The following is a 10,503-nucleotide window of genomic DNA, read 5'->3' as shown; positions in this document are numbered from 1 at the left end:
CACACACACACACACAAAAGCCAGCAGCCGCCTACCTGCCTTCCCAGGGAACAGGATCAGGATTGGGGAGCCCTGCCGGCTGGCCCCCAGCTCCAGCCACCTAGCGGAGAACAGCCAGCCAGTGTCCTACGTACACCTCCCCCCCCCCCCCGCAGGTGAGCTCCAGAGACATCAACACACACCCCACCACCCAAAGTAAGAGCAGGGAGCCCTCCACAAGCCCAGCTGGGCTCCACCTGCCTACCGACTGGGCTTCCTCAGAGGAGGTGGGCTTCCTCAGAGGAGGTGCTGAAGCTGCGGCTCCCCCTTCCATCCAGATCCACAGCAGGCCTGGGGGCAAAAGGGGGAGGGGGAAGGACAGGTGGTTCAAAAGCTGCCCCCCCCCCAAGCCTATGCAAGGTAAGGAGGCTTCCTGCAGGATTTCTCTTCCCCACAGCCTCCTTACCTTGAGGGCAGATGAGGACACTTGGGGGGGGAAGGCCTGCACAAGTGTCTCCTCCCCCCCAGCAGGATTTGGAGGGGCAACTGCGGGGAGGGAGGGGCGCTTTGCACACCGGGTGGCCCCCAGGGTGCCTGGGAGTGGGGAGGGCTGCCACAAAAGGAAACTCACCGCCCAGCCTGGTCCCTGGCCTTGGCCAGCTTCTCCTGCAGCCGGGTCACCTTCCTCCGGTACCTGAAGGGGGGGGGAGGTAGATTGGGGGGGCTCCACCTCTGCGCGGGGGAGCGCTGCCCACTCTTCCCTACTCACTTCTCCTCCTGCTCGTTGGCCCGGTTGACCCGCGTGGCCTCCAGCGCCTTCTCCCTCAGCCAGCGGGCCTCCAGAGTCAGCCTTCCCGCCTGGACCTCCTGCAGAAGGGCCCGCGCCTGGCCCAGCTCCGTGCGCAGCGCTTCGTTCTCCCGGGCGAACCTCCAGGCGCGGCATTCGGCCTCCTGGTGCTGGCGGGTGAGCGCCGCCAAGTCCCGGGACAGGCAGCTCATCCTGGCGGGACAGGCAAGCTCAGCGCCCCGCTCCGCGTTTCGGGAGCCACGCCGAGGGCGGCCCCCCTTTGCCAACGCCCCCCGCCCCGCGGGGACGGACCCTGGACCCGAGGGGACTTTGCAGTCCCAGGGCGCGGGGACGAGTTTGCGCATTGGGCGTCCTGCGGGAGGGTCAGGAGCCCCTAAGCCGTGGCCTGATTTTTGCAACAGCCGGAGGGGCTCTTGAGGGGGGGCAAAGGGTCAATCTTCATTGCACGCCCCCCCTGCCGAGACTCAGGCGAGGCTGTGTCGGACCGCTGGCAATTAGTCCCGCGCGAGCCCGCAAGCAGTCCCCCCCCCGCAGCAGGGTCGGGGTCCCCCCCCTCCCGAGAAGAAGGGCTACCTGGCGCGCTGTTCGCGGCTCTCGGCTTCGGCGCTCTGCAGAAGATCCGCCAGGAGGGCGACCTCCTGCCGTAACTGCAGCGGAGAAGACGGGAGCGCGTCGGTGGGACGGGGTCGCCTCTCGGCCCTCGCGGAGACCTCCCCTCCCTGCCCGGCCCTCACCTCGCCTTCCTCGCGCCGCAGCTGCACCCGGAGGGCGGCCGCTTCCACGGGGGGCCTGCGAGACAGCGCCGAGGGGGTGTATCAGCCGCGGCCTCGGCCGGGAGCCCTCCCCGCGCCCTCCCAGGCCCGCGGCCCCGCTCACCCCGCGGCGCCTTCGCCCGACCTTTGCGCTTCCAGCCGCTCTCGGAGCTGCTCGTCTGCTGAGCGAAGAAGAAAATCAGGTTCCGCTCCGGTGGCGGCGCGTTCCGCAGACCCGACCCGCCCCGCCCCTCTCCGCAGCCCCGCCCCCGCGAGGGAGGCGCGCCGCTCACGTCGCTCCAGCAGCCGCCGCAGCCCGCGCCAGCGCCCCTCCCGCGCCTGCAGCTCCGCCCGCACGTGCTCCCGCCAGCCCCCGCGCCGCATGCCTGCCCGCCGCACGGCCCGCCGGGACTTGCAGTCCGCGCTTTTCTAACCCGCGAAGAGCGCAGGCGCAGAGAGGATGGCGGCGGCGGCGGCGGCGGGCGCGTACAGCTTGGGCCTGGCCAACGAGCGCCTGCGGCTGCTGGAGGAGCTGGAGCGCGAGATCGGCGCGGCGCTGCAGAGCGCAGGTGGGGCCCGGCCGGGAGGGGGGGAGGGCTGCCCGTCCCTCCAGCTGACCCCCTCCCCTCCCCCCCAGGGACGGTGATCCTGGAGCTGTCCAAGGAGAAGCCGAGCGAGCGGCTGCTGGATCGGCAGGCGGCGCAATTCGGGGCCTCGGTGCAGAAGGTGGAGGCGGAGCTCTCGGGACAGATCCGCTACCTGACGCAGGTGAGCAGGCTGCGGAGCGGGGCGGGGCGGGGCGCGGCCCTCCGCGGCCCGACTGACCCCCCCCTTCCCCTCCCCGCTTCCTTCCCCCCCGCAGGTGGCCACCCGGCAGCCGCACGAGGGCTCGAGCTACGCGGCGCGCAAGGACTGCCAGATGGCCCTGAAGCGCGTCGACTTCGCCCGCCTCAAGCTGGCCGAGCTGGGCCGCGCCTGCGAGCAGATGCTGGAGCAGTAGCGCCGGGTCCGGGCCGCCCCAGGGACCCTCCCCGGCGCGGGCACCGACCGACGGCCCGCGTCCGGGACCCCGCGCGGGGCCCGGCCTAGAGCGGCTGCTTCCCGCGGACGGCGCCGCGAGAGGCTGGAGCTCCCCGGAAGTTCGGGCGGAAGGCGCAGAAGTCGGCCCTCCTTTCGCAGGCCCCGGCTGGTTTCTGGACGCGTGTCGGAAGCCTTCAGACGCCCCATCAACAACCTGGCCTTGTTTCTCGGACTCCTCGTGGTGGGAAAGCCACTGTGTGGTTTGAAGCCCCCCAAATAAAGTGGGTTAATTTGGAAACAAAGTCCGGTGAATGAGCTGAGATTGGGTGGGGGTTAACAATCCCCCCAGTGTGAGCTGCACCTGGTCAAGGCTGCTTTCAACCCTGAGAGAGCACTGAATCCTGGAGACTGTCTAAAACTGATCCACAGGTTTTCCTCACCCATTTCCTACCAAGCCTTGAAATGCCAGACAGTCCTCCTCCCCCACCCCGAAACTGCCTCTACTTCCTCTCTCCCAGATGCTTTTGGGCAGCCTGGAGATTCTTAGGTGGGGGACAGACAAGCGGCTTCTGGCACAAGGGCCCGGGCCAGACAGCGCCCCCCCCGTTTAGTCCACCTTGGGACCATCAGACCCCTATCTCGGGCTGTGGGGAGGGGGCAGCTCTGTTAGCCCAGCTAGCAGAGGGGGTTTTGACCAAGGGGGGAGCTCCCCTCACCTGGCTGAGCAAAGGAATGGAAGGGTTCCCAGAAAGTGGGGAGGGGAAGGGGGTAGAGAACTAGAGGGATTGGTCTCCACCTTCCCTTATTCTTTTTCCTTCTTCCTTCCTAGTTGGAAGGTGGTGCTCAGCACAACAGGTGGGGAGGTGCACCTTTGAAAGCAGCCTCCCTCTTTGACAGGCTGCTCACCGCCCTTCTTTTCTCCAGTCCTCCATCCCTCCCTCCCATCTTGGGCGGGATCCTTCGGGGGGGGGGGCGGCTCTCCCGGCCTTCTGTCTCCATCTGGGACCCTGCCAGGGTTGCTCCTGAACAGGACGTGCTCGGGATCCCCTGGGAAATTCCAGACAAAGGCCGGGCAGCCCTGAGTGGCAGGGAAGGAAATGAGGCCGGTGGGGGAGTGTCCCAGGCTCTGTGCCACCTTAGCGCAGGACCCCACTTACACAAAGATGTGATGGCTCACACACACACACACACCCCTTTCTCTTGTGGGGAAACAAGAAGGGGCCAAGTGGGGCCCTTGTCCTGGAAGGCTGAAGGTCTCCTGGGTGCCTGTGGCTGTCAGGCCCAAAAGTCCAGTCTGTTGGGGGAGGGGGGAGCCAGGGCCTCTCCAGTCCCACCATGGCTCCAAGCCCAGCAGCAGAGCAACGGGTATCATGGCGGAGGAGAAGAATTTCTGGCGTGTGGACAGACATTGGTACACCCGGGCAGGGGAGGGACCTTGTGGCCCCCGAATGCTGCTCCTGGTGGGTGCAGGATGGCTCCCACTTTCAACCAGGGTCCCCTCAAGGCCAAACATTAAAAATGTGGGTATCACATTTGTAAACGCCCAAAGTTCTGAGCAGTAAAGGTGTTAAGGCATTTGCAACACAAGTTTGCTATTTCTCCCCCCCGCCCTGCCTTCCCCCCCCCATCCCCACCACTTAGCCAATCTCTAAAGCTCAGCTATCCTATGTTTGTAAATATTTGCTGTAGAATTTCCCAGGCTTCGTTTCCTTTTCACCCACGCCTCCCCTCCCTTCTCAAACCAGTTCAGCGCAGGCTGCTTTGCACTCAGCAGCCTGCAGAGGGCGCTTTCTGTGCCTACTTGTCACTATGGGTCGCTTTGAGATGGGCAGCGTATCAATGTAATAAATAAGTTTAATAAATAAAAATCCTCTTTACATCCCCTCGCTCGTCCAGCCAGTAACCAAAATAAGAGCTTTGTGCAGGCTCCCTACAAAGAGGTTGCTCTCACTGTACAGCTCCTGGCCCTGTTCGGGGGAGAAATGATGTCAACCCCCCCCCCCAGTTCAGCTTGTTCCAAAGTCAGTGAGAAAACCCCTTGAAGGTCAGACATGCTAGCAAAATGAGGAAGGAAGTCTCAGCCAGACGTGAGTCATGCAGAAAAAGCTGTTTGTCTCCGGGGAAATAAAAGTGGAGTTTCACTTCTATTCTCTTGGGGGGGAAGGGGGGGCATTGGTTGACCACTCGTCCCTGTTTCAGCATTCAAGGAACTGCTTCTGCTCTGGCAGAAAGCTCACCAGCAGAAGCTGCTTTTTCTACAAAAATATACTTTTATTTGTTAGAAAAAAAACCCAAAAGGTCCATAAGAACAGAGCCTGAGCCAGGAAAACTGAGCCATAGTTGCTGGGAGGACATTCCTGAATCCGTAAGACGCAGTTTCCTTCTGCGCCCCTCCCTCCTCTCAGCCCCCCCACCCTGAGGCAGCGGCCGCATGTGCTCCGAGGCTGCAGGTGGCCCCCTCTCCGGGTCTCTGCAGCATACACACCTGAAAGGGAGAATCAGAATTAGCTCCAATGGACTGAAGCGTTAGGGACGATTGTGTAGGGGGAGGGGCTGGGGGGCAGGGGAGGAAGGCACACCTGGAATTCTTGAAATTCCCTGTCCGCCCTCCTTCAAACTCTGACCAGCCCCCTGGGCCTGAGTGCCCTTCGGAGCGCTTCCGCCACCCAGGGGCTGGCCAGGCCGTGTGCCTCCTCCGAGGGAGGGCAGCTTCTCTGGTGGGAGACCGCCCCAGGCCAGCTCCAGTGGGAGATGAGGGGCCTGAGTCTGCGGGGCAGGGGTGGCTGAGGAGGATCCCAGAAACAGTGGAGAGAGCAGCGTCTGTGCTTCTCTGCTGCCTCCTTGCCAGGTGTGCCTAACTGCAATGACACAACCTCGGTTCATCTGCTTTGCCACAATCTATTTCCCGTCCGGAGAGTTTGGCACGCCGTGTGTGACAAAAGGTGCTGGGGGGAGCCTCCCTCGTTTTCCAGAGAGTGGCCGCAAAGGCCTCTCCATCTTGCCCCAGAAAGTCTGGAAAGGAGCACCATCCTTCTCCCTTCCCGGGCATCCCAAATGCCAAGAAGAGCCAAAGCAGCAGAGAAGATGCTGAACGTGGGCGGGAGGGAGAGCCCACCTGTTGCTCGGAGGACAGGGCTGCCCGGCGGCGTCTCCTGGGGGGCCTCCACCAGCACAGCAGGCCAGCGATCACGAGGAGCAGCACGATGCCCAGTGCAGAGAGGACAGTGGTCTGATAGGGCCACCCTGGCACCCCCTCCTCTTGTGCAAGTTGAGTGGGGCTGACCTCAGCAGCGGCACCTGCCATCAGACCAGGAGTGAGTGCCCTTCCCATAAGCCCCTCCCCGAGCCCCCTTCGCCCCCGGGCTTACCATTCCTGGGCAGCACAACGCTCCGGACACTCTCTAGGGCTAGGGCGGCCATTATGGTGGTCAAAGCTGGGAGCTGCTGCGATGGTGGAGTCTCCTTCGGCATCTGCTGCGATGGTGGAGTCTCCCTTGGCAGCTCCTGCGATGGTGGAGTCTCCCTCGGCACCGCTCGGGTTGACCGCAGGGAGCTCAGGGGCTGAAGCGGGGCAGGGCTGGTGGAGCTGAGCCTGTCAGCCCCCTTCCCTTTTGAGAAGGGAAGCAGATACGGTGGTCAGGCATGCCGCTGGCCCTGTCAGGATGAGTCCCAAGGGGGGCGGGGAAGAGAGCCTTCCCTGCGTTGGGGAACATTCTCTCCCCAGAGAAGGGGCAACCCCCACCCCCCACGTCTCCTGTCCTTTTGGAAACATCTCAAGAACTGGCTCTGCCCTCTTGCCTGGGACTCACCCAGGCTGTGGGGCTGGCAGCCCCTGAAGGCCCTTCCCCCGCCCGCCCTTTCTTTAACTTGCAGTGTCAAATTCTAAGTACACTTTTTTCAAACTTTTAAAGTTTACATTCAGTTTTTATGTCTTTAAACATTTTCTTTGTAGACCGCCCAGAGCCCCTCCATGACAGACTCCGGGCAGGGGATGGAGGCCCCTCTCAGATGCCTCTGCAAGGCGGAGGGGGGCTCTCCGTCCCCCCCTCCCCTCCCTATGGGGAAGACTCACTCTTCTCCGCCTGCAGAGAGATGAGCCGGAGCACCCAGGGCGCGTCGTCCAAGCCACAGACCTGCTTCTGGGGGAAGGTGAATCTGCCAAAGAGAGGGCAAAGGGGGGCAGCTGGCAGCCGGGGTCGGCTCCCGGCGAGCAAAGGAGGGCTATTATGGGATGGGGCTCACCTGATCAGGCCCCTGCAGGGCTCCCAGGCCATCAGGCGGTCGGCGAACCTCTTGACCAGCGGCGGCTCGTCGCGGTACCTCTCACACCGGCAGCTCCCGGCGGTTCCCCCTTCGTTGCCCAGGGCTGCGACAGAGAGAGCGGCGGTCAGGAGGGGACGCGGACGCCTCCCCCCACCCGGGGCTCCCGAGAGCGCGGCCGGCGCGCCTCACCTGGCCGGGCGGGCAGCAACAGCAACAGCAGCAGCAGCACCAGCGGGCTGCGCCTCGGGGCCAAAGTGAGGCGGGAGCCGGAGCCCCCGCGACGCTCGCCCGCCGCCGCCGCCGCCGCCGCCATCCCTCCTGGTCCTTCTCTCCCCGAGACCGAAAGCGAAAGGCGGCCGGGCGGCCGGGGGAGCCGCGCGGGGCTTTCCAACGCCTCCGGAACTGCCGCAGGCGCCAGGGGAGGCGGCGGGTGCCCGGCCTCTTGACGTACCAGCAAGTGCGGAGGCGAGCGGGGGCTGCCCAAAGTTTCTGGGCGTTGCCCACCCCGCCTCCCTGCCTGGCCCAGCGCCGCTCCCGCCCGCTCCCTGGGAGGCAGAAGCGGGTCTGCTCCAGGGCCCGGGACGGGGCGGAGAGGGGCGGCGGCGGCGCCTGGCTCCGGCCTTCCCATTGCGGGCGCGGAGGCAGGGCCGACCCGGCGTTGCCTGCTTAATTAGGGTGAGCCGAATCGGCTCCGGCGCTCTGGCTCAGCACGGGGAGCCGACACCCCCAGCCGCCCCGTCGGGGTTTATCGTGGGCGCCGCGGAAGGGCCTCTCCTTGGCTGCCTCGGTTGGGTTTGCCCGCCGCTGGCAGGGAGGGCCTCACGGGAGCCCCCTCGGGCAGGCCCAGCTTCCCGGCTTAGAAGCCGCGTCCCCACCGGCGGAAGGTCCGGAAGGAGGGCGGCGGTTCCGCACCGGTGAGGTCAACACCTGGAGCTCTGTGATGCTACGGGGTGTGGCCAGAGCCCCGCCCACACGCAAAGGGCACGCCCACCGGCTTTGGGGTGCCGCATGGACTCCCTGGTGCTGCTGGTGTGCCTCCTCCTCCAGCTGCTGCTGCAAGGGACCGGGGCTCGGGCCCAAGGTGCCGAGGGGGCCTTGGCAGGGGGGAGGAGAGGGGCCCTGCAGGCAGAAGCGCCCCGGCCTAGGCAGGGCAGCCAGAGGGAGGGCGGCCCTCCTGGGGTCCCAGCAGACTTGTGATGTCAGGGGCAGCAAAGGCGGAAGGCTGGCCCACCGGAGGCTGCACGTGGTCCCCAGGCCTTCAGAATAGTGCCCCCCCAAGGAGATGCAGACCCAGCCCGGCAGGGTCAGGATGCCTAGCTGTTCCACGGGAGGCCCCAGGCGGGCCCTGAGCCCCTTGGCTGGGATGCCCAGTCCAAAGGGCCTTCAGAGGTCCAGAGGAGCTGCGTGGGGCTCCGATTCCCCAGAAGAGCGGGGTCTCCTGTGGGGGGGGCACCGCAGGGGCCACCTAACGGGCCGGCTCCTTTTCTCTCCTAGGCTGTGGCTACCGACCAGACTTTGATGCGCCCCATGCCGCCCTTTTGGGCAATGCCCGCATCGTGGGGGGCACGAAGGCTCGTGCTGGGAAATGGCCTTGGCTGGTCAGCATTCAGACCAGCTCCTACCACTTCTGCGGGGGGAGCATCGTGCACCCCTGGTGGGTGCTGTCTGCCGCTCACTGCTTCACAGAGAGAAGGTAACTGGCCGGGGGACATCTGTGGGGGGGAGTAGGACGTGAAACGGGGCAGGGACCAGCCCTGCCTCCTTCTGCAGCCCTTCTCAGCAGAGTCTCCCTTGTTCCTAGGAAGCCCTCTACGCGGAGGCAGCAAGGGCCCCTCGGTGACCGGAGGCTGCCCTGCACTGCACCCCCTTGGCTGCAGATGCTTTGTGCCCTCCTTGCCGGTCTGCCCTGCCCACGGGGCAAGAGCTAGCCCTGGCAGGAGAGGAGCTTTTGGGGCCCCTCACTGCCAGGAAGGGTCGGGGTCCGGCTGGCACTCCCCCGCCATCTGCTCACACAGATGCTTTGCCGCTCTGCCCCCCAACTGACCACCCGCCTGCCCTGCCCTCCCCATACAGGGAAGGCATCAGGGTGGCGGCAGGGAGCAACTACCTGGGCAGGAACAACGTCACGCGCTGGGTGCGCAAGATCCACCTCCACCCGCTCTACAATCCCAAGACCTATGACAACGACCTGGCGCTGCTGCTGCTGCACAAGCCCATCCCCCACAGCTGGTTCCACACCGCCCTCTGCCTGCCGGACCACACCATCGTCCCGGACGACAACATGTGGGACAGCTGCTTTGTGGCCGGCTGGGGCCTCACCAAAGCCGGTGAGCCAGATGCCCCCCAGCAGGAACCCAGCAGGGGCCCCGCCTCTTTGCACCCCCCCAGAAGTGAGCCAGGGGGCCTTGCCCCACCCTCTGAGGCTGAAACCACTTGCCATCCTCTCTTCCCTCTGCTTGATCCCTTCTAGGCTCAGATTTCGGCTCCCTTGAGTTGCTGGACATTCAGGTGGGCCTGGTGGACTGGATCCTGTGCCTGCGCTGGCTGCACTCCATCACCAGGAACATGGTGTGTGCCGGGTATGAAGAGGGCGGCCGGGATGCCTGCCAGGTAGGAACCCCCTTGGCTCCCCCCCCCACCCCCCCCCACGTGCCCGGCCAAGGCCGGACCGAGTCCCGGCCTCCGAGGAGCAGCAACTGAGAGGGACCCTGGGGTCTTTGGGGCCAGAGCGCGGCAGGGTCGGGATCCAAAGGCCAGCCACCTATTGCCCGGGCCGGGTTCAGACTCCTTGCCAAGGAACCGAGGCTGATTCACGGGATGGTTGACCAGCGCCTAGACCAGTTGATGCATAGGGCAGCCCCACGCACCAGCCCAGGCCCTCCTCGGCCCCAGAGGCTCCTGCTTGCCTTCCCCTCAACAGCCTCATCTATCCCCCTCCCAGGACTGCTGGCCTCAGTGGAAAGAAGAGTCAAGGGAGCCCTGCTCAGTACACGGGGAAGGGGGCAATCCTGCCCCGGTGGACTCCCTGCCCTCCCTCCTCCCCACCCGTGTCCCAGCCCCTCCCCGATTCCCTGCTTCTTTCGCCTCTGCAGGGGGACAGCGGGGGACCCCTGATGTGTCTCCCGCCCAGCCACAGTGGCCACGGCAGCCCCCGGCGCTGGTACCAAGTGGGCATTGTGAGTTGGGGTCGCAGCTGCGCAGCCCCCCGCAGCCCAGGCGTCTACACACGAGTCTCCAACTACCACTCCTGGCTGGAGCAGACCTCGGCGCACGACGGGCGCCCCTTCCACGTGCCCCAGATCCCCGTCACCCCCTCCCCGCAGCACGAGAAGCAGAACAACCTCTGGGCTGACGTGGACAGCAGCGGGGTCCCCGTGGCCCTCCCACTCGTACTCTGCTCTCCCACCCTGGCGGTGCTACTCTGGGCCCTGGGCTGAGGGGCAGCGAGAGAGGCGGGGCCACGGTGGCCGGCCTGGAGACACCCAAGGATCCCAAGCGACTTGGGGCGTTCCCGCAGCTTGGCTTGGTGCTTCAATAAATATTCTTGGATAAGCCTGGCTCTCTGCTCGTGTGGGGTAAGGCAGAAGCCCCCAAAGCCAGTGGACCTATGGGGGGGGGAACACTTTCGCCAGTGGCCCAGAGGAAGGGGAGGGGCAGGCTCTCCCCAGGTGGCTGGGCAAA

The 10,503-nt window shown here is 65.4% G+C and overlaps 3 protein-coding genes across 3 annotated transcripts; 2 read left to right on the top strand and 1 right to left on the bottom strand.

Moving 5' to 3' along the window:
- The first annotated feature begins 1,927 nt into the window (after positions 1 to 1,927).
- MED11 (mediator complex subunit 11) lies at positions 1,928 to 2,861 on the top strand. The gene is made up of 3 exons (XM_039324899.1): positions 1,928 to 2,108; positions 2,177 to 2,307; positions 2,402 to 2,861. The coding sequence occupies exons 1-3, from the start codon at positions 2,000 to 2,002 to the stop codon at positions 2,537 to 2,539; spliced, it is 378 nt and encodes a 125-aa protein (XP_039180833.1). The 5' UTR covers positions 1,928 to 1,999; the 3' UTR covers positions 2,540 to 2,861.
- Positions 2,862 to 4,806: 1,945 nt separating this feature from the next.
- Positions 4,807 to 7,602, bottom strand: CXCL16 (C-X-C motif chemokine ligand 16). The gene is made up of 6 exons (XM_039324894.1): positions 7,012 to 7,602; positions 6,802 to 6,925; positions 6,632 to 6,714; positions 5,928 to 6,167; positions 5,675 to 5,856; positions 4,807 to 5,044 (listed from the first exon to the last, which is right to left on the bottom strand). The coding sequence occupies exons 1-6, from the start codon at positions 7,448 to 7,450 to the stop codon at positions 4,961 to 4,963; spliced, it is 1,152 nt and encodes a 383-aa protein (XP_039180828.1). The 5' UTR covers positions 7,451 to 7,602; the 3' UTR covers positions 4,807 to 4,960.
- Positions 7,603 to 7,770: 168 nt separating this feature from the next.
- Positions 7,771 to 10,374, top strand: LOC120299757 (serine protease 55-like). Its single transcript, XM_039324895.1, has 5 exons — positions 7,771 to 7,903; positions 8,317 to 8,515; positions 8,896 to 9,149; positions 9,293 to 9,432; positions 9,915 to 10,374. The coding sequence occupies exons 1-5, from the start codon at positions 7,831 to 7,833 to the stop codon at positions 10,257 to 10,259; spliced, it is 1,011 nt and encodes a 336-aa protein (XP_039180829.1). The 5' UTR covers positions 7,771 to 7,830; the 3' UTR covers positions 10,260 to 10,374.
- Positions 10,375 to 10,503: the final 129 nt, after the last annotated feature.

Source organism: Crotalus tigris, unplaced genomic scaffold (genome assembly GCF_016545835.1).
Source record: "Crotalus tigris isolate CLP2741 ecotype Arizona unplaced genomic scaffold, ASM1654583v1 scf7180000024309.744930, whole genome shotgun sequence".
Classification (NCBI taxonomy): domain Eukaryota; kingdom Metazoa; phylum Chordata; class Lepidosauria; order Squamata; family Viperidae; genus Crotalus; species Crotalus tigris.
This window is presented reverse-complemented; position numbering and strand designations above follow the sequence as displayed.